This window comes from Cervus canadensis, chromosome 30 (assembly GCF_019320065.1).
Source record: "Cervus canadensis isolate Bull #8, Minnesota chromosome 30, ASM1932006v1, whole genome shotgun sequence".
In the NCBI taxonomy this organism is placed as follows: domain Eukaryota; kingdom Metazoa; phylum Chordata; class Mammalia; order Artiodactyla; family Cervidae; genus Cervus; species Cervus canadensis.
In genome coordinates, this window is record NC_057415.1 from 2106919 (window position 1) to 2130783 (window position 23865).

General features: G+C 51.5%; 1 protein-coding gene across 2 annotated transcripts in view; it reads right to left on the minus strand.

Moving 5' to 3' along the window:
- Window positions 1–23865, minus strand: part of GFRA2 (GDNF family receptor alpha 2) — a 102303-nt gene that overhangs the window by 62683 nt on the left and 15755 nt on the right. For both annotated transcript variants that reach the window (XM_043453712.1, XM_043453711.1), the window contains exon 4: window positions 1241–1595. In XM_043453712.1, coding sequence (XP_043309647.1) covers window positions 1241–1595 — 355 coding nt within the window. The remainder of the gene's footprint in view (window positions 1–1240; window positions 1596–23865) is intronic.

Sequence of the window (23865 nt, forward strand, 5' to 3'; positions counted from 1 at the left end):
GTGCGTTCCTTGTATCTGCATGCCGGACTCTCTCCCTGGCTTCCTCATTCTCATGTTCCAAGGTTCAGTTCAAGGTCCTGTCCTCTGTACCCCGAGGCTGAGACCGGGCTCTCCCCTACACACTTGCTCCAGGAGCCCACAGCTCTCAGCCCACTGCATCGGGATCCCTGCCCCCCTCCTCTGTCTCCCTTCTGGATTGGGTGCTACTCAAAGAGCACTGTGTTCACCTCTGCTTGCCCATGCTTTAGAACCACTCACGGGATGCCACAGAGTCTCAATAAATATGTTAATAACAAACAGGAAAAACAGGAGAATTATGGACACACATTTCAACTCACTTTAACAAAACAAACCTTCCAAATAATTAGATACTCATTAAGCAATTACTTTATGCCAAACTCTGTGCTAAGCTTTAACACATGTCATGTCATCTAATCTTCCCAATAATGCTGTGATGTGGGTGTTTTATTCCTATTTCATGGGTAAAGGAATAGAGACTGCTGCTGCTGCTAAGTCACGTCAGTCGTGTCCGACTCTTCGCTACCCCATGGACTTAGCCTACCAGGCTCCTCCATCCATGGGATTTTCCAGGCAAGAGTACTGGAGTGGGGTGCCATTGCCTTCTCCGAAAGGAATGGAGACTAGGACATTTGAAAAACAGGCTCCAAGTTACACAGCTAGTGAGTGGAAAAGTCAGGACTCAGACCCAGGGCCATCAGATGCCCCAGACTCCATCCAACATTTGCTGAGCTCAGGGCCATCAGATGCCCCACAGTCCATCCAACATTTGCTGAGCTCAGCTCTCAGTGTGAAGGAGCTGCATCTGGGATGTGCAAGAGCCCTTCCCCGATGGTCAGAGGACCTCACTGGGATAATGGGATAAGGGCTGGGGCTTCCTTAAAGGAGGAAAGGTCGACTTAAAGTCACTGAAGGTCCTCCCTTACTCCAGGTCCCAGGGTCTCTGATTTTAAGTTGGGAGCTCCTACAGTTGCCCATCGTGGTTACCCCACAGTGCTTAGCCTGAAGCTGGGCACACAGCACAACAAATCTGTACTGAGTAAAGGAATGCACAGATGAATGGATGAATGAATGGATGGGTGGATGGGTGGATGACAATGCATTTTGCACACACCCCAGTCGCCCTCTTTGCTCCGCTCACGACGGTAGCCCAGCAGACACCGGAGCACAGAGCCGGCGAGCGCCCCCTACCGGCTCCCCGCGGAGCTGCAGCGGCCCCTACCTGCACAGGTGGTCTGTCCGGCACAGGCTGCGGAGCTCCAGGCAGTTGGGCTTCTCCTTGTCCTCGTAGGAGCAGCTGGGCAGGATGGTCTGGCGGCGGCGCTCGGCGCACGCCTGGTCCTGGCAGGAGCAGAAGAGCATGCGGTAGGTGTACTCGCTGGGTACGCGGTCAAAGAACTGGCGCAGGGCCTTGTGGCACTTGCGGCGGTTGCAGCGCTCGCTGGGTGAGATCTCGCGGTTGCAGATGGAGATGTAGGAGGAGCGCAGCTTCTTGCAGTTGTCGTTCAGGTTGCAGGCCTTGGCGGCATCCAGGCAGTGGTTGCTCTTGGTGCTGACCGCAGGGTCTGCCCCTGTCCCTGGAGGGAAGGAAGGGGGCAGTCAGCCCACGTGGGGACAGCCCCCTGGGTCACTGTGCTCTCTGCCTTGGCTTCCTCATCTGTTAGATGGAGGTTATTTAGCAGCCCTCCTGCCTAAGGCTGTGATTAAGATCAAATGAGTTAACATGTGGGTCCACAGAGCAAGCTGTACGTATGGTGTGCTTTTAGGATGACAACTGTTAATCCAAAGCCTTATTTAAAATTTATTTCAATAACAGTTTCCTGAAAAAAGTTTCCTGAAAAAAGCTAAAAAGTTTCCTGAAAAAAGCTAAAATTAGGGCCACCATGTAATCCAGCAATCCCACTCCTTGGCATATAAATAGAAAAGATTATATCTAATTCAAAAAGATATATGCACCCCAATGTTCAAGGCAGCACTATTTACAATAACCAAGGCATGGAAACAGCCTAAGTGTCCACAGGCAGAATGAATGGATAAGTAAGATGTGATGTATACACACAATGGAATACTGCTCAGTCGTAAAAAAGAAAGAAATTATGCCATTTGCAGCAACATGATGAACCTAAAGGTTATCATACTAAGTGATGTAAGTCAGACAAAGAAAGACAAATATTATATGATATCACTTACATGTGGAATCTAAAAAATAATACAAATGAATCTATATACAAGACAGAAATATACTCGCAGAAGACAAATTTATGGTTACCAGAGGGGAAAGGGGAGAGGGAGATAAATTAGGAGTATAGGATTAACAGATACAAACTACTATACTTAAAACAGATAAGCAACAAGGATTTACTGTATAGCACAGGGAACTATATTCAACATTTTGTAATAACCTATAGTGGAAAATAATTCGAAAAATATATATGTACATAACCGAATCACTTTGCTGTACGCCTGAAACTAACACAATATTGTGAATCAACTATACTTTGATTAAAAAAAAAAATCTTATCACAAGAGGAAAAAGCAAGCAACTAGGTGTTCATGGCTCTGTCCATACAAGTGGGAAACGGGGAAACAAAGGGACTGGCTCAAGAGACATAACAGGGTAGCAGCTGATGCAAGACGGGTCCCCGGGTCCCTGGGCACCCAGCAGCCACACAGGTGAGCAGGGCTCCCGATCGGGGCACTGCCAGCCTGTAGGAAATTCCCACTGTGATCTTCCGTAGCCAGGGTACAAACAGAACTACCGCCACCATCCTCATCCCCAGCACGGCGACCACGGAAACTGTGCCCACACATTCCAAAAGGCCCCGCAGCGCGGGGTGCCACTGTGCCCAGCTTGTGCCCAGAGCACTGGAAGCACTGGACTGGGAGCTCGGCCGTGTGAGGAGAAGGCTGAAGCCAGCCTCGACTCCAGCGGGCTGAGCCCTCGTCAAGCAAAGCGCGGATGTGCTGAGGGCCGGGACCTCGGCGTTGGAGCCGTGGCTTTGAGCTTTGTGCCCGTCTGCAGAGCAAAACACCCCGGGCACAAAGCTGTAATCCCGGAAACTGTCAGGCTCCTTCTGGTGTCCACCACACCCCCAAGGCCCAGCTGCTCTCAGGGGAACACACAGCAGAGGGACCCACCACCACCACCAACAGAGAAGCAGTCTGCACGCGCCCCTCACCCCCCATGGCACGCTAGCGAGACTGAACGGAATCTTCACGCACACTCGCAGCAAACCTGAGCAGGAGCCCAGATCCGGCCAGCACCGCGGCACACCGCAGACAGCCCCGGCTTAGGATGGACCGCCACAGCTTTTCATTCATTCCTCAGCCACTCAACAAATGCTTTTCTGTATTTCTGTCTGCTCAATGCCCCACCCCCACAAGGACAGGAAGGACTACGGGGACGCCACGCCCACCCTCCCATTGCACTTCCAGCCCAGGTCCTTGATCATTAAAGATCTATCAAGTCCCACCTCTGCACAGCCCTCTCTCCCTGTGAGGTGTTGGGCTGGACATGGAAGTGTGAGATGAGGACTCTCCCAAAGACCTCACATATCTAGCTGGGAAACCAACAGAATAGTTAAGACTGGACATTCTAACACTGAGGCATCTGCATTGATCCCTGGTCCTGATACTCATCACTGGGTGGCCTTGAGCAAGTGACCAGGCCTTCCTCTACTCCATCTCCTCATCTGGAAAACAGTACCTACCTCACCGCGCTGCTGTGAGTATGAATCAGCTCATTTCTCTCTCTCTCTCGTGATAATTTTGCCCTGTTACTACATCCTCTCCATCAGCTAATACACTGAACATCTTTAAGGGAAAAAAAGAACTTGTGACCACTTACCCCCTACTAAAGGGGTTTCCCTGGTGGCTCAGTTGGTAAAGAATCTGCCTGCAATGCAGGAGATCCGGGTTTGATCCCCAGGTCGGGAAAATCCCCTGGAGAAGGGAATGGCAACCCACTCCAGTATTCTGGCCAGGAGAATTCCATGGACTATCCACAGGATCGCAAAGAGTTGAACACAACTTTCACTTCACTTCACCTATCTTTCTCCTCCTCTTTAAACAAAACCCCTCAAAACAAGTCACCTGTACCAGTGGTCGCCTTCTCCCCTCCCGTCGTCTCCTGGATCACTAGGCAGCGATCAGAGACCCCAGGCTCTCCTCCCGCTCTGCCCGCTGGCCCACTGGACACAGCGGGTGTCCCCTCCAGCCCCTCTCTTCACCGCCTTCACGCTGCCTCCGTGAGCTCTCCCTCCAGGCCTGCTTCGCGGCTTCCACCTCCTCCACCAGGGCTCAAGCCCCTCTTCTCTATAGGCACCCACTCCCCTGGGCCTTCCACTCATGCTCAGCCCTACACACCATCAGTACATTGTCAACTCCCAAATTTATACCTCCAGCCAGGTCAGAGACCTCCACTCTGAGCTCCAGACTCAAGATGTCCAGCTGCCTGCCCATCAGCTGCACCTGGAAGGCTGACACCCACATCGCAAGCCACAGTCCACGTGCTCCCCCAGGGGTGCCCCCACCCCGTCTTCCTCAGCCCTCTAAAGAACAAGCCCAGGCTTCCACTAGCTCAGGCCAAAAATCTTTGCCCTTCCTAAACACCTCCCTCATCCATATCAGAAAGACCTGGTAGGTTACACCAGAATCCAGTCACCCTCACCACCACCACCTTGGTCCTAACCATTCCACTGCATACTGGTGAGGGCCTCCTTTCCAGGCTCCCTGCTCTGTCCCTTCACCCCCACCCCCTCCCACCCCCACAGGCCTTCTCTCATCACAGTTGGAGCAAACCTTCCACAACCCAACGCATAGATAATGCTCCCGGGCCCCAAAGCTCCCAGCGGCAGCCCCATCTCATTCACAGGCCTCTCCATCCACGCTGTCCAATATGGTGGGGGCTCCTGAACGTGGTCACAGAACAGGAAGTGAAGCCAGCCCGAAATGAGATGTGCACACCAGATTCTGAAATCATCATGAGAAAAAATAATAAAGCATTTCATTTCAAATCCCATTTTCCTTGATTATATGTTGAAGCAATAATATTTGGGATATAGTGTGTTAAACAAAAATATCATTAATTTCACTTGCTTCTTTTTATGTTTTTAATGCAGCTGGGAGAAATTTCAGAATTGGTGGGGGAGGGATAAATTGGGAGACTGGGATTGCCTTATACACACTACTATATGTAACCGTATATAAAATATATAACTCATAAGGACTTACCGTGCAACACAGGGAACTCTACTCAGTACTCTGTTATGGTTTATATGGGAAACGAATCACTAAAAAGGAATGGATACATGTATGCATATAATTTATTCACTCTGCTGAACTCTTGAAACCAACAACCTTATAAGTTGTTAACTATACTATACTCCAATAAAACTTTTTTAAAGAAAGAAATCTGAATGGCCCATGTGACTCACACATAGTTCTGTTAGCCAGGGCTGCCATATATGACCTGACTTCACACTCACTTCCCCTGCACTTATTCCCTTCCAACGATACTCGCCTCCTTGCTCTTCCTGGGACATGCCACTCATGACCTGACCTCAGAGCCTTACACTTGCTGCTTTCTGCCTAGAATGCTCTCCCCACCCCGATGACCACACCGTTCGTTTCCTCACCCCTTTCAGGTCTCTGCTCAAAGGTTACCTTCTCTGTGAGTCCTCCCTGACCATCCTGTGCATACTAACAAGTCCCTCCTTTCACTCCCTACTCTGATCTCTTCTGCAAAGCACTCATCACCGTCTGCCACAGTATACACTTATTTAATTATCTGTATTTTTCTACAAAATGCAAGCTCCGTGAAAGCAAGGGATGTGTCAATTGCACTCACGATGTATCCATGGTTGCCAGTGTCTGATACATAGTGAAGGACGAATCCCTGGGTGGTGGGTGAAAGAATAAGTGTATTTAGAACAGTATCTACAGATCATAATGAGCTTCCCTCACTATGATAGCTCAGTTGGTAAAGAAGCTGCCTGCAATGCAGGAGACCCAGGTTTGATCCTTGGGTAGGAATATCCCCTAGAGAAGGGAATGGCAATTCACTCCAGTATTCTTGCCTGGAGAATCCCAAGGACAGAGGAGCCATGGGATCACACAGAGTCGGACATGACTGAGTGACTAACACTTTCTTTCCTTTCACTCGTTCATAATAAATGTTCAAAACACATTGGCTAATAATATTAAGGAAGCCAAAAATGATACAGGACCAGGCTATCAGTCAGTACAGGACCACATCCAAACATCCATGTAGGGGGGCTTCCCTGGAAGTCCAGTGGTCAAGACTTCACCTTCCAATGCAGAAGGTACAGGTTTGATCCCTGGTCAGGAAGTCAAGATCCCACATACCTCATGGCCAAACCTTGCCCCACGACTTTAAAATTGGTCCACATCAAAAAACCTTTTTTAAAAAAGCATCAATGTGGGGCCCAGCCCAGTAGTGCTCAGAAGTGAAAGCCAGGGGGAAATCTTCAAAGACAGACCTCACTCCCCAACACCCTGCCTAACCAACAGCAGCCTGATGAATGCAGGGGAGAAAAACGTGCCTCTCCTCTTCTTGTAAAAGTAAAAGGGGAATTGGGGCAGAGAGGGAATCAAGGTTCGTTTTCCTACCCATTCAATTAACAAATCTTTTTTTTAAATTTATTTATTTTTTAATTGAAGCGTAATTGCCTTACAGTATCGTGTTGGTTCCTGCCATACCTCAATATGAATCAGCCACAGATACACCTATGTCCTCTCCCTCTCGAACCTTCCTCCCACCTCCCACCCCACCCCACCCCACCCCTCTAGGCTGCAATTAACAATCTTCATTAAGGGTCCATCAAGTGCCAGACACCTCCCCAGACCCATGGCTGGGGTCAAGGTCAAGGTGATGCTCATGTGTCAGCGAGTTCATGGCGCTGCCGTAGGAGCAGAGAGAAAATCATCGTGTCCAGACCAGAAGGTCCCAGAAGCAGGGATCGCTCTGCTGCAACCTACAGGATGAGGCAGAGGAGGCAAAAAGAGTGGAAAGGGGGTGCCAGGCAGAGAGAACAAACAGCAAGATCAGAGGCTGGCAAGAATCCACAGCAACGCAGCATGCCTGGAGATGGAGGCTGGGAGAGGGCCCGCCAGATGATGCTGGGGAGCCGGGCAAGGGTTTTCAGCCATGGAGTTGGGGCGGCAGGGGCGGTGGAGGGGGACATGTGGCCTTCCAAGCAGTTCCCTCCGCAGCTGCCAAGCCACTCTGCCCGGGCCAGGCGAGGACCCAAGGATGCCGGTTTGCACAAAGCCTGTTCTGGGGGCACCGCCTCCACGGGAGGGCCCTCCCGGGCCAGCCAGGCGCTCTTTCTCCTCCAGTGCACCTGTCAGGATGCTGGCTGGTGGAAGCAAACAGCCACACAGCCCGGGGCCTGAGGTGAAGGAAGGGAGGGTGTGAGGGCCCCCAGAGGGAGCGGGACGACAGCCGCGAATGAACAGCAGCTAAACCAGGCCCTCGGCCACTCTCAGGTTCCCAGGTGCACCCTCCCGCTCCCCTCAGCAAGTTCCCGAGCAAATGCGATGTAATTATAGCCTCGCGGCCTCCACTTGGAGTGTGAAGAGTGAAAGCTTTTGCTAAGGGGGTGGGAAATGTGAACCCCGGGCCAAAACTTGGTAAATTTCCTAGAAACACACACACACACAAAGGTGGCAATGGTAACAACAACCGCCTGGTTACCAGGAAGATGCCCCTCTGATCCTCCTGGAGGGGAGACAGCGATAACGGGGCCCGCTCCACCCTGGACAGAGGTCCTGGGGCCGGGCAGCTCTGATTCACCCGGCAGGTGAGGAACAAACGGCCCAGGTGGACAGGCCTGGCACGGCCTCTCCCCAGCCCATGCACCGCCCCTGCGTCTGCACTAAGGCACCTCTCCCTAGGGTTCTCCTGAGGGCAGGAGAAGGGGACGACACAGGATGAGATGATTGGATGGCATCATCAACTCAATGGACATGAGTTTGCGCAAACTCCGGAAGATGGTGAAGGACAGGGAAGCCTGGCGTGCTGCAGTCCATAGGTCGCCAAGAGTCAGACACGACTGAGCCACTGAACAACAAACCTCGGGAGTCCAAAAAGTTATGTTATCCTTTTCAACAGTCCCCACTGAGGGACTTCCCTGGTGATCCAGTGGTTAAGAATCTGCCTGCCCATGCAGGGAACCCGGGTTTGATCCCTGGTCCAGGAAGATTCCACAAGCCGTGGGGATAACTAAGCCCATGCGCCACAACTACGGAGCCCACACGCCACAAACCCTGAAGTCTGAGTGCTCTGGAGACCACAAGTTGGAACTACGGAGCCTGTGTGCTGCGCCTACTAAAGCTTACACGCCCTAGAGCCCACGCTCCTGGCAACAAGAGAAGTCCCCGCAATGAGAAGCCCACAGTATCAAAGACTCAGCACAGCCAAAAATAAATAAATATTTTAAAAATAAAAAAAATACCCAACTCTCCACTGGAGAAGAAGGATGAGCTGCTGGATTGCAAATACCAGCCTCGCCCAGCCCAGTGTGGGGCTGTGGCCCCTGAACCAAAGTATCCTAACAGCAGGGAGGGAGGCCCCTGCTCCCCCACCCCTACCCCGCCCCAGCCCTGCACAGACCCACACAGGACCTGCCAGGGATTCAGGAGCAGGAAATTCCTCCCAGGCCTGCGCCAGCCCAATGGGCCAAGGCGTAAATGGTAACAGCTCCTCCCGGGAAAGGGAAGTGGGATTTAACCACGCCTGGCACTTCCCAAAACACATTCTCCCAGCTCCAGCCCCTGGGGACACAATCTAGCTTCCCCCTGAGGGCAGGGCAAGGAGGGGCCCCACTGTGGAGGGGCAGCCTCACCCTAGCCAAGCCTCACCCACCTACCCCCTCCCTCCTGGGACTCCACCCTGAGCCAATGATGATCTGTCTTCAAACCTTCAAAACCATACCCTTGAGTATTTGCTTTACAGAACTAGGTTTACCAAACCACAGCTACCAGGTACCACCTATATGGTTTTGGCCATGTTACCAGTGGGCTTCCATGGTGGCTGAAATGGTAATAAGGAACTGGTCTGCCAATGTGGGAGACTTGGGTTCAATCCCTGCGTCAGAAAGATACCCTGGAGGAGGAAATGGCAACCCACTCCAGTATTCTTGCCTGGAGAATTCCATGGACAGAGGAGCCTGGTGGGCGACAGTCCATGGGGTCACAAAGACTTAACACATGAATGACATCACATGAATGACTTAACAAATGAATGACATCATCAGTACACTTGCACTGATATTTAATTTTTTAATCTCTTAATTCTTAAGCAAAATGAAATATTCACTTTTTAAGTTTTTGAATACCTACCTAGATTTGTCCTGCATGATAACCTTTATGTTAATTCTGAATTTTTCCAAGACCTCTTACAATGCACAGCTATTGAAATTAAAATATTTATCCCTATGCCCATCTCCCAGTCCAGCAACAATGCGTCTGCCCGTGGAGGGAAGTAACTGACTCAAAGTTCTCACACTCTGGTGTATTTGTGACTCACTTAATCTGCCTGTTACTCACAGAGGCGCAGCCAGCCCCACACCAGACCCTTGCAGTGGAGAGGTCTGTGGCTGGCGCCCAGAGAGCTGGATTTCACAACTCTGCGTGATGCGGAGGCTGCCTGCCAAAGGTGGAGAACCAGAGAGTAACAGGAGAAGCAGAGCTGCCCCCGGCCTGGTCCCCACACAAGCACACCCCCCAGCCCACCCACAGTCACCAAACCCATCCCCAACAGAGGAAGCGATGGGCTTCTGTTGTTACCAGGGCATGTCCCCGGGGGCTTCGCTATCACCCCAGCCAAAAAGCCCATGAAGGTAAACCTTCCAATCACAAATAGGCCTTTCCCTGGGGAAGCAAAAGTAAGATGCTCCTCTTTCCACAAGGCTTCAAAGCAAAAGGACCCATGGTTTTCAGCTCTCCCTTCCGGCCTTCCAGGAAATGGCCACGCTGGTCCCTTGCCCCTTATCCTGCTTCCAGCTGCCACGTCCACCCTCCAGCCGACCCTGGGCCTGTGGGCCATGCTCTGAAGCTTGGCCCCTAAAGTGGGAGTCAAAATCCTGGGCCCTAATTCCATCTCTGCCCCTCCTAAGTGTGGGAAGCCCCCAGTGAAGCCTGACTCTCTCTGGGTTTCATTTCCTGACCTGGAAAATGACAGGTTGTGAACTATCTGGTTTTCTGTGTTTTGTGACTCTCCTGTCTGCTCCCACCCCCCACACACAGACCGTGCAGGACTCAGGTCTGGAGGGAATGAGGAAGCTCCCCCGTCCCACCCTGTTTCTACAAGCCAGCTGAGAGGAGCCCGGCTTGCCCTGTGCAAACACAACAGCATGTGTGCACACACAACACACACACACACGGTCTCACGGCTGCACCTGCCTCCTCCACACACAGCACCAAATCCCAGTGGGTCAAGCAGCTGTCAGCCAGCAGCTGTTTTCATGGGCTGATGACACACCTGAGAAATCCAGCTGTGAGTTGAGAGACAGAGTCCACGCTCTCCAGGGGCTTTTATTCTAGGGAGAGGAAGATTCGTAGTAAACCCATGAACAAATAAATAAGGCAATTTAAAGTGCTATAAGTACTGTGAAGAAAATCAAATAAGTAGAATTCAGAACAGAATGAGGGAAGAGGGAAGGGCTGTCCTAGCTGGGCATCCAAGCTGAGAAAGAATGATGGGCAGGAATGAAACATGCAAAAAAATCCCAAGTCAGATAATCCCAAGCAAAAGGGAGAGCACGTGCAAAGGTCCTGAGGCAGACTGAGCTCAGTGTGTTTACAGGCAAAAGGAAGGGAAAGTGGCCAGAGTTTTGTAAATGAAACAAATGTAAGAGGGAGAAGCCAGAAGGGCAGTCAGCAGAGGGCACTCATGACTTATAGGGCAGCATAAGAGCTTCAGATTGTATTCTAAGATGCAAAGCACTTACAGTGTTTTAAGAATGGGAGTCATCCAACCTCAAGTACTTTGCCTGACACATGGAAGACAGAGTTCCCATGAAGGGGTAAGGGTTAAAGAGGAGGCCAGTTCCAGGCTGTTGTAGTAGCCAGTGAAAGACAGTGGCAGCTTAGAAAGAGTGATGACTGCAAAGATGTCCAAAAAATGAGCCCAATCTGCAAATAATTTAGAGATAAAGCCAACAGGATGGGTTGGGTGCGGAATGGGAAGAAGGAGAGAAATGAGGGAAAACTCTGAGGTTTCTGACCTGAGCCCAGGGGGTGGTGGAATCATTTTGTGAAACAGGAAAGACTTGGAGGAAAGAAAAAGGGGCAGAACAAGATGGTTTCAACTGATGTCTGAGATGCCTACGAGATGTCCATATGGTGATGTTGAAAGGCAGGAGGATCATGGAGGCTGGAGTTCAGGAGAGAGGTCTGAGCTAGCAATAAAGCTGAGCCTGACTGACACTGAAGGTTATTTAAAGCCATATAACTACACGAGGATGAAAATAAAGAAAAGGACAGGCGTGGTCGGGACAGAGCTCCGGGAGCCATCATTTAGTAGAGACTGGACCATGAGGACGAGCGGACCACGAGGTGATGGACAATCAGGAGATGCTGCTGTCATGGAAACCAAGACAAGAGTTTCAAAAAGGAGGACAGATAGTAAGGTGTGCAAGGGGGGGGCAGAGAGGCACTCAACAATGAGATGCAGACTACACAAACTCTCGACAGGGCTGGATGGAGGGTAGGAAGGGTGAGGAGGAAGAGGAAGGGGTAAGGAGAAGAATTTCTATGTGAGGAACCCACCTTCCCTGCAGAAGGCAGTCACCCTGACCATCACCTCCATGCTTCTTGCCCTGGGGCCACCCTGCCCAGTTCTCCCTCGAGATTCATTAACTTTCACAACAGTCAAGTACTGAGCATCCACTGCATGCAGAACACTGCTGGAGAAGTAACTGGCAAAACTCCTCTTTTCCTAGAGCTTACATTCCAGCGTGAACAAGAGATTATAATCAAGTAACAAATGGAAATTTTCCCCTTGGCCTGAGGCTGACTCTGCGGGCTTCACAAACATCCCTGCCCATCCTGCTTGGGGCTGCACTGGTGATAAAGACCAGGGGCTCCCGGCGGTGTGTGGGGAGCTGGAGGATCCGGTGGGCCACTGAGCAGCAGAGCAAGTGTGCACGGGTAATACGACCTCTTTCCGCCTCTTTTCACTCATCTGCAAAATGAGGATACAACACCCACCTTGTCCACACACAACCGCACTAAAGACTAAGGGGACAAAGAGAAAGTGAAGGGCTCAGTCGTGTCCGATTCTGCAACCCCATGGACTATAGCCCACCACACTTCTCTGTCCATGGGATTTTCCAGGCAAGAGTACTGGAGTGGGTAGCCGTTTCCTTCTCCAGAGGATCTTCCCAACCCAGGGATCGAACCCGGGTCTCCTGCATTGTAGGCAGATGCTTTACTATCTGAGCCACCAAGGGAAGTCTTCCCTGATAGCTCAGTTGGTAAAGAATCTGCCTGCAATGTAGGAGACCCTGGTTCGATCCCTGGGTTGGGAAGACTGGAGAAGGGAAAGGCTACCCACTCCAGTATTCTGGCCTAGAAAATTCCATGGACTGTGTAGTCCATGGGGTCGCAAAGAGTCAGACACAACTTTCACTCACAACATCCTAGGGAGCGATAACAATGGGATAAAGCAGATGCAAATACCAACAGCAGTTTCCAGCCCACAGCACATGTGCAATAAATGCTTGTTTAAGAATGTGGTCCCTGCTGTTGGCGGGAATGTAAATTGGTGCAGCCACTGTGGAAAACAGTATGGAGGTTTCTCAAAAACCTAAAAACAGAACTACCAAATGACCCAGCAACTCCACTCCTTGGTATATGTTTGAAAAGAGCAACAAAACTAATTCGAAGAGATACACGCGCCCCAGTGTTCACTGCAGCATTATTTACAGCTGCCAAGGTATGGAAGCAACCTACGTGGCCATAAAGATGACGTGGTATGTGTATATATACATGTGCCAGCGTGTGTTAGTCGCTCAGACGTGTCCCCCTCTGTGCGACCCCATGGACTGCAGCCCACCAGGCTCCTCTGTCCATGGGATTCTCCAGGCAAGAATGCTGGAGTGGGTAGCCATTCCTTTCTCCAGGGGATCTTCCCAACCCAGGGATCAAACCCAGGTTTGCACTGTATATATATATATGTGTGTGTGTGTGTGTGTGTGTGTCTGTGTGTCTGTGTGTCTCTGTGTGTGTGTGTGATGGAATAGTACTCAGTCATAAAAAAGAATGAATTTTGCCATTTGCAGCAACATGGATGAGCTTGGAGGGCATTCTGTCAAGTGCAATAAACCAGACAAAGATAAATACTGTATGATGTCACATATGTGCAATGTAAAAAATACAAGTTAGTGAATATAACAAAAAAGCAGCAGACTCAGACACAGAGAACAAACTCGTGGTCACCAGTGGTGGCATGGGGAGGGGGAGGTAAAAACTGCTGGGCAGAAGACAGGCTCAAGGATACATTGAACAACACGGGGAATATAGCCAATATTGTGCAATAACTATAAATGGAAAGTAAGCTTTAAAAACTGTAAAAAAAAATTTTTAAGATTTTTTTGTGGACTATTTTTAGTCTTTATTGAATTTTGTTATAATAATGTTTCTGCTCTATGTTTTTTAGCCCCAAGGCATGTGGGATCTTAGCTCCCCAGCCAGGGATTGAACTTTCACCCCCTCCCCACATTGAAAAGCAAAGTCTTAACCACTAGACTGCCAAGAAATTCCCCCCAAATTTTTTTTAAAGAATATTTTCCCTAGAAAGACCTTCCCCTCCATCCCTGTGTTTTCACACAGCCCTGCTAAAAGGGGCCTGTCCTATGTGCCTCTCTCTCCAGCCTCACACATCACACACAAAAAGCCAAAAGGGCCCCAGTCTCCCTGTTCATGAGCAAGAGGATTTCAGAGCTCCCTCTGCTTATCTGAGAAGCTACGAGAGCAGGACCTCGGCGATCTTTCTCACCCCTGGCCCCCACACCACCGGAATTGGTGGCCTGGAGGCCCACATCACCCAGCACGAAGCAGCATGAAAAGACAACTCAACTCCCCAGGAGATGACCGGCCGATTCCAGCACGCGCCTGTCAGTGTGAGGCTGTCTTTCAAGGCCCAGAGACCCGGGGGACCCCAGGCTCCATGCCCCACAGCTCTGGGGCCCACCCTCCTCACAGGCCCCAGCAGTCCTAGTCCACGCTCCCTAACACCCTCGACTTTCTCTTGAGACTTCACCCTCACCTTCAGCCCCTCATAGCACGTGGCCACCCCAGGACTCTCCCAGGCACCTGCATTTTTGGAAACAGGCCAATCCACCAAAAGTCAAGTTGATGAATGGCAAATTCACAGCAAATAAATTCGAAAAAAAATCAATTGCTTTTGAATATCATTTTATATTTTGACAAATTGTAACTGCTGTCAGAATCCTTTCTGTAAATGGCATACCAGTCTTGATTTTATGTTTCTAATAATTAAAAATTAAAACTTCATTACAGTATTTCACATTTGAAGGGACTTTTTAGCCACTTTTGAATGCTCTTTGTCCTTTTAAATATAGTCTTGGTGTGATTTTTTTTAATATTTAGGATTTTTACCATTCTCATACCTTTTCCCACAATGGCCTATCAGTTTTAATTCTGTTTGACAGTTAAAAGCCAAAATTGAGCCATTTCATATTGGTGTGGTTCACCTTAATTCTTTGTCAGTTTCTTTTATTTCTGGTGAATGAAAGTAGGATTAGAAGCACCAATCATAAGCTAAATTATTTTTTACTGATTATGAAATATACCTTTCTTGCTCTAAGAAGTCAACATCAACTCCCAATGCTTAGATTCCTGAAAAGCTGAATATATCTTAAAAAACAACAGTGAAGACCATTTGCAAAAAAAAAAATCTTCAGAAGCCATGAAAATCATTCAAATGTGCATTTCTAAAAGCTTTAAAAATAATGAAAAGAGTGACTTCCCTGGTGGTCCAGTGGTAAGACTCTCTGAGCTTCCAAAGCAAAGGGCACATATTCCCTGGTTGGGGAAGTAAGATCCCACATGCCAAATGGCATGGCCAAAAAATAAATTTAAGGGGGGAAAAAAGTAAAATAATAATAATAAAAAGAAACAGGTTTGGCAGATCCATAAATTGGTAAAATCAGTGATGCGGTCATTTGGCATATTGATTTTGGAAGCAGCGGCCATTGGGCAGCTTATAGACAGCGGACCACTGGGCCCAGAGGCGGTGGGGGTCCTGCTTTCTCCTCAGGGCCATGTTTGGGGCACCGCTCCTCCTACGGGACTCCTGATGCCAGTCCCCCCTCAACTCCTTGGTCATTCCCTGCTGCCCCTCTCATGACTGACCGCACACCCAGCTCACTGTCCTCCCTCTCTGCCCAGTCCCGCCACCCTGCCCAGCAGCTGCCCTCCACACTCAGCCTCCCCGCCTGACTCGGCTCCCCTTTCATCACTGGCCCTGGCTTCAGCCTCCTCTGCGCGGAGAGCCCGCCTCCCTCCCCGTCTAGTCTCCCTAAGTGACTTCATGGTCCCACGGCTGTTAGTACCATCTATATGCTAACGATTCGCAATCTGTATATCAACTCTGACCTCTCCCAGAACTCCAGGCTTACATCCAACAGCCTACTTGGCCATTTCCAGGTGGAGGTCTAACTAGCATCTCAGTGTCCATGTGACTAAAAGAGAACCCTGGATCTCTGCTCCCCGCCCCCACCTGCCCCTTTTGTCACCTTCTCCGTTCTGGTAAACAGTGGTACCAGTGTTGTTCAAGCCTAAATTATCAGATCCCAGTAGATCCCAGCTCCATGCATCTTTTTCTCTTTTGCTGTCATAGCACGTGAGCAACTGCAACAGCTCACAGGCTCTCCCTGCCCCCTGATCCACCCTCCCATGGCACAAGAAGAACCTTTTCAAAACCATAAATCATACTGTGCCATTCTGGTATTTGAAATCCTCAAAGGTTTCTCACTACTCTTAAAAGGAAATCTTAACTCCTCAACGTGCCTGCGGCATCTCAGGGATTGGCCCCTGCCCACCTCTGTGCCCACCCCCCAAATCATCACTGTCCCAGCCCACCTTCCCGAAGTCTCACCCTCCACCACACGGGTCCCCACCTGTGGCCTTCACCTGCTGTCCCTTCTGCCACTCCCAGAATTTCCCACAGCAGCATCCTTCCCGGGAGTCACACTTGGGCATTTCCAATCCAGAGTCGCCACAAGACACCTTTGCTCCTCATTCGGTTTTAATCCTTACTCAGCATTCATCACTATCTCACTTATTTTTGAGAATTTGCTTGTTGCCTTGTTTGGCTTTTCTCTGTCTCAAGCTAATCGAATGTAAACTCCATGAGAGCAACAGACGCCTCTGTCGTGTCCACTGGATCAGGGCATGGCATGCAAGGGATGCTCCGTGAGAGATGGACTCAACACACGCCTCTGCAGCATGGGTACCAAGAGTCCAGAGCCCAGCAACATAACCTCCTGACTGTAGGAAGCTGCGGAACTCACAGGAAGCTTCAGTCTGCTCATTTTTGTTGATGGGGAGAATGGCCTTCCATCCTCTAACATCCCTCGGTATTCACCCCTGACCCCCACTCCCAGGGCTTCCCTAAGAGGTCAGAAAGGGCCTGAGGGCAATGTCTGTTCCCCAAGGGAAGGACCACCATCGCCCACATTCCCACTCAAGTCTTCCATCCCTGCCTCCCTCTCCTCCTCCCCTCTCCACGTGCAGAAGGGGGCCACTGCCAAAACTCATAGACACACATCACCCCACACAGACACACCACCCACACACGTATATCACCCAACATACACACACACCACACACACACATAGCTCTACATACACACCACCCCACACACATACCACCCCACACAAACACAACTCCACACACACACACACGCCCCACACAAACACAACTCCACACACATATATCACTCTACACACACACATACCACCCCACACAGACACATCACCCTACACACACCACACACACACACAAACCACACATACACACACCACCCCACACACACACACCCCACCCCACACACATACCACCCCACCAACACCACACACACACACACACACACACCCCATCCCACACAAACACACACACCACCCCACACAAACACAACTCCACACACATGTATCACTCTACATACACACATACCACCCTACACACACTACACACACACACAGCTCCACATACACACCACCCCACACACACCACCCCACCAACACCACACACACACACACACACACACATGCCCCACCCCCACACACACCACCCCACACAAACACAACTCCACACACATATATCACTCTACATACACACACACCACCCCACACACACTACACACACACACAAACCACACATACACACACACTACACACACACACAAACCACACATACACACACCTCCCAGGCATTCACCGAACACACTTATACTCCCCACCTACACACTACACACATGGACACGTGTGACCCCAGTCAGACCTGTTCCTTTCTCTACATTCATGGGGTTAAAAGAACATAACATGCTGACAGACATAGTTGGCAGGATCATTCCCAGAACAGTTAGCCAAATCCTGCCTTCTACCCAGATAAATAAGAGGAGCACAGTCCCTGGCTAAGCCAGGAGGAGCATGCGGGGCACCAGGGTGGGGTGAGGAGTGGACGGGGTGTTGCTGGGGGGAATGGACAGAGCCCTGCATGCCAAGAGTGCAGGGTGAGCCTGGGACCACCCTCACCCCCACCGCTGGCAGAGCCTGTCTATCCACCCACGGGGAAGCAAGTAGGTGCCCCTAGAAGATGCTATTTGAAGGGAACCAGAAACACTTTGCCCAACCAAGACCTCACCCCAGCCATAGCACCTGAACCTCTACCCTTAAAAAACCTCTCGTTGGGTTAAATACTGTTCTCTCCTTTTTTCTTTCATGGACACAAAGAGAAGCAAACATGAAGCCACCGGCACTCCGCTCACACCTTCTGCAAGCAAATCCTCCTGGCTGGGGGAGCCCGGGGGAGAAGAGGAAATGAAACGGAAGGGAGGAAGCACTTGGCTCCCCGATGGGGAAGCTGGCCTCCTCCCATCGGTCCCAACCGCTGATCAGCACGGCCAGAGTCATGGGTCACCACCCCCCACTTCCCCCTGTCCCCACAGCCCCTCCCATGCCACACCACCTCCTAGGCCACCAGACACATTGTCCCTGGAAGGGGCGGTGGGAAAGGTGGCAGAACCGCCGCTGAGGCCCAATTTTCGCTGATGCTCAGAGACTCTGACAGCTGTTAGAAGAAGAATGTGATTTTGAAATTTAAATAACACGCTTCTGCATTCGGCTCAGGCAGACAACCTGAGGATAAGCAGTTTATCGCCTGAGCCACCATGCAGGGGGGCAGGGAGATGGGCTGCAGTTCACCGCCCCCCACCCCCGGCCATCCCCTGCCCTGGGTCCCCAAAGCCTCCTCACAGGGGCTGCCTTGGGATCGAGTCCCCTCTGAGAGGCACCAGCTGATCTGCTGGGCCTTGCTTGCCATCTTCAGCTCAGCAACTTCAGGGGAGGAGGGGCAGGGGGGGCCCTCGGCGGAGCCAGGGAAGGGAGGGGGCCTCCCAGGGCATCCAACAGAAATGAGCCAAGCCCGACTCTCCGGGTGCCCACTCATGCCACTCCGGTGACCTTCAGGGGGGACTGACTCTGGAGCCCAGGGCTAAGCCACTCCCTCACCCAAAGGCAGCTCAGCCGCACCCCACCAGGGACTCGACCCGAGTCAGTCACGCTGAGTTCTGTCCCAGAGAACTCCTGAGCGAGAGTTCCAAGGGAGGAGACCCCGGGAGGCCAATCTTCCATCTGCCACAAGGGTCTCCAGTCGCTGTCCTCGGAGCCCACCAGACCTAGAAGTGGGGGTAGCCTCCAAGCCATGATGCTGCTGGGATTGTGACCCTCAGATCCCACTCTCCTCCCCCAAGACTCTGCTGAGTGCCCCAGGCGCCGTCTGCTGCTGCCTCCCGTGGGCTCTCAGGGCCACACTAGCACCACAGATAAACCACCTCGTGGGTCTCAGCCGTGTCTACCTGCCCCAATGATCCAGTGAGGACACGGTCTGACTCCCTTCAAAGCAGCATCGTAGGTAGTGTTGGCATCACACCAAGATCCACCTCTTCCCTGAAGCCCTCAGAAGCCCCCAGTCCTCCTCTAAACCTCAGGGCTACTCGACAGGCAGCCCACGCGGGACACCTCAGACCCACCTGGACCTCTCAGCCAGCCTTCCTGGTGCAGCTCTAAGAGCTCACACTAAACCACTAGCTCCCACCAGCGCCTGGCAGCATCGCCTGTGGCCACCACCTAGGGTGCTCCTGGGCTCCACCGCCTTCTGGGGAGGTCATCACCCATCCTGGCAGCACTACATTTTACAGATGAGGAAAATGAGATTCAGTCAAGTGATCCACCCTGTAGTCAGTCAGTAGGGTCCAGCCAGGATTCAAACTAGGCCCAGCAGGTCTCTAGTCCGCAACCATCCTCTAGTCCAGGATCCTCCGTGGATGGGTGTCAGTGCCAGCGCTAGGCACACAGGGGAGCAGAGATGCGCGGATGCAGTGACACAGAGACCAACAATCACAGTGCCATCATATTCGTGCCCCCAACACGCAAGAGCAAGCACTGTAATAAGAACGAAGCACAAGGGCGCAGAGGGGGAGGGTGGTGTCCCTCAGGGGCCATTTCCAAAGCTTCTTGGCAAGGGTAGGATTCCCTCCTCTCCTGAGGCCCCTGCAAAAGGACCAGTGGAGCCTTCAACTAGAACACCCCAGAGCTTTGGAGAAAAGGGAACCCTCCTGCATTGTTGGTGGGAATGCAAACTGATATAGCCACTATAGAGATCAGTATGGAGATTCCTTAAAAAACTAGAAATAAATCTACCATATAACCCAACAATCCTGCAACTGGGCATATACCCCAAGGAAACCAAAACTGAAAAAGATGCATGCACCCCAATGATCATCGCAGCACTGTTTACAATAGCTAGAACATTTAAGCAACCTAAATGTCCACTGACAGATGAATGGATAAAGAAGTTGTGGTACATATACTCAATGGGATATTACTCAGCCATTAAAAGGAATGCACTTGACTCAGTTCTAACAAGGTGGATGAACTGATAGCCTATTATGTGGAATAAAGCATCAAAAAGAGAACGACAAATATCGTATGTTAATGCGTTCATATGGAACCTAGAAGGGCGGGAGGGATGACCCTACCTGCAGGGCAGCAGTGGAGACGCAGACGCAGAGAACAGATTTGCAGACACAGGGAGGGGAGGAGAGGGGGTGACAAGCTGAGAGCAGGCGTGGAAACACGTACATTACCGTCTGCAAGATCAGACAGCCGGGGACATTCACTGTGTGACTCAGGAGCTCAAATACAGTCCTCTGCAACAATCTAGAGGTGGTGGGACGGGGTGGGAGGTGGGAAGGGACGTTCAGAAGGGAGAGGACACGTACACCTATGGCTGACTCATGCTGAGGTATGGCAGAAATCAACAAAGTATTGTAAAGCAATTATCCTCCAATTAAAATTTGATTAATTAATTTTTTCAAAAAAGAACATCCGAGGAGTGCAGTGTGGTGCTCCGTGATGACCTACATGGATGGGTAGGAAGGGAGGGGAGACTCAGAAGGGAGGGGATATATGGATACACACAGGTGACTCACTCTGTTATACAGCAGAAACTAACACGACATTATAAACCAACTATATGCAAATAAACAAAACAAAACAGAAATTTCCTAAAAAAAAAAAATCCTCAGGCCTCTCCTGACTCCATCCAAGCAAGACGGCCCACCCCAGAGGCTCACAGCCAACTGACACTGTCACACCCATCACTTCTTCCTCTAACCACGAACAGAAGGCCCGAGCCAGGCCCCTCACCAGCCCCCTGTGTTCCCACCACGAACAGAAGGCCCGAGCCAGGCCGCTCACCAGCCCCCATGTTCCCACCTGATCACAGTGAGCTAAGGCCACAGAGGCCCAGCAGGCGCCCCAGGGACCCACTGCCCCCTGAAAATCACCCAGCCACCTCCCATTGCAGCCCCCATGCAGCACGAACATGGGTGGAGGGAGCCTCATGTCACCAAAAGCCATGCAACCATCTCCCATAAACAGGCTCCAGGCCACCCTGCCTGAGCCACTGACGGCCGTGGAGAAGTCCCTGCACTGTCCGCTGTAAGAAGTGAAAGGTGCTCAGTCGTGTCCGGCTCTTTGCGACCCCATGGACTACACAGTCCATGGGATTCTCTGGGCCGGAAGCTACATGTCTGAGCCCAGCATCCAGGTGCTGGGCCAGGAACCCACACGCAATTTCTCAGTTCGTTGTTCTTTAGTCAGCAACTTGTGTTCAACTGTTTGCAATCCGACGGGCTATAACCCGGCAGGCTCCTCTGTCCGTGGGATTTGCTAGGGAAGAATACTGGAGCAGTTTACCATTTCCTCCTTCAGGGGATCTTCCTGACCCAGGGATCGAACCCACATCTCTTATGTCTCCTGCATTGGCAGGTGGGTTCTTTATTTCTGAGGCACTGGGGAAGCCCAAATTTAATAGCTGATATTTGTATTTATTGTTGCTGTCTTCTGTCCACAGGATTTAAAACCTGAGCAGGTAGGCATTGCCATCAGTCCAGCATTGTGTAAGAAGAAACCAGGGCTTAGAGCTGAAACACCAGAGGAAGTCTGAGGAACATGATGGGCAGGGGGAAAAGCAGGGTTGAGTCCTGGTGTAGACGCCCCTTCACTTGGGGCCTCAGTTTCCCTTCTGCCAAATAAGGGGTGAGTTTAGATGATCTCTAAGTCCCCTTCCAACTATAGGAAAGACAAGTTTGCATAAATTTACGCTGCACCCACGTATCTGGCAACACCTGAATCAGGTTCCCCAGGCCCTGGAGGCCCCCGGCCTCACCAGGAGCACAGAGAGAGCCACTGACAGCCCAGGCAAGGCCCCTGCCTGCTGCTGCCCCCTGGCCTGGGGCATGGCCCAGCGGCCAACAGGGAAGCCACTGCCGGGCCCGCACGGGCCCTTCATCCTCACTTTTATGGCCTCGCCCCATGTAGACGAAGCATTTCCTTTCCCTCACTGTTTGCATCCCCCTTCACAACCTCTGAGAAGCCCGCGCACCACAACTAGAAAGTAGCCCCACTTGCCGCAACCAGAGGGGGTCGAACAACGAGAGCATGCAGAGGAATAAGGACCCAGCACAGCCAAAAATAAACAAATAAGGGGACAGTAGCCACTCAGCCCCAGAGACACAAGAGCACCCTCCCCCAAGTCCCCGGGCTCCAAATGGGAGGATTACAGTCTGGAGAACTCCCAGTTCTGCCCCTCACCACAGCCTTTCCACATCAAGATGGTGGAGGGGGCCGCCTAAGGCCACATATAAACGTGTGGAAGGGTAGGGGGCAGTGCTCCAGACAATCGTATTGGGTGGCAGCCTTATCATCCTGAAGCATCAGCACAGGACCTAGGGTCTCCCAGGCCGGGCCTCCCCAGCCAGCGAGCCACAGGTGGGTCATACACCTGCCCAGGTATTGACCTCTCAGCCTCCTGGGCAGCCAGGCAATGGCCATGACCATCTGAGCTCCAATCTGCTCTACTCCATCCTATAGACGTCAAACAACACCACCGTCGTCTGTGCGCCTGGATGAGGTCAGGCCTGCTCTAAGCTCACACCTTCCTTCTTCAGAAAAGAGACGTGAGGTCTGGAGGAGGGAAGTGACCTCCCAAGCCCATCAGCTGAACTATGGCAGAGACTGCGCTGGAATCAGGCTCCCAGCTCCCCACTCAGCCTTCTTTCTGCTGCGTGCCCCCTGCCACAGTCTGCTTGGTTTCTTGGTGGTCGGGTTTCCCTCAGATAGAGCCACCCATGCACCAACTTGAGAGCTGCTCTGGGTGAAGCAGGGGCAGCGGGGGCAATGAGGGGGAGCCTTGCCCTCACTGTGGGGAGTGGTCCCCAGAGCCCAGGGACCCAGGGTCGTGCAGGGCCCAGTTATGTCTGAGCAGCAGGTAAAGGATGCTGATTGAGTGAGCTGCAGACCAGCAATCTCCTTATTTGTCTTGTCAACTTCCTTGTCCCGCAGAATGCCAAATCCATTACAGAAAGATTTTCTGCCAGGAAGATACTTAGTGTCAGTCCAGGAGACAGTGGCGGCCCCAGCTCTGGTGAGGACCTCTGACCTTCAACCTCCAGGGAGCAAGCCAAAGCCATTTCTTCCCTGGAGGTAAATCCAATGGCTCCCGCCCAGGCAGTGGCACCCCAGCTTGGCGTGGGGTGGGAAACGGGTAGGTGAGGCTGCTAGCATTTCCCCATCACAGCATCCACATGCCAACCACCTCCTCAATCTGCTGGAGGCCCCAAGCACTGCCTCCAAAAGAGTGGCCCAAGGTGGTTTTCTATCTGAAACTAATCAAGAGATGTGAGAAGCAAATGTCTGTGCCAGGAGGGGCCTCAGTCAGTCCATCAGCGAGTTCAGCCCCTTAGAGATGGGCAAGACTCATCACAGAGTCATCACAAAGCCATAAACAGAGACAAGATGGGTACCTCTGCCGTCATCCCATCGTGGGGTGTGAGAGTGAGAGCCCGGGGCAGGCTGCTCCATGCAGGGACCACCGGTGAAGTCACCATTCCATCCACCGCCATCCCTGCCATACCAGTGCCCCAGGGCACAGCCAAATGGTCAGTCTTTGGCCACTGCCTCCCTTTTCATGGGTCCCAGGATTTCTCCCACCAGGTACATGTGTATCCCCACC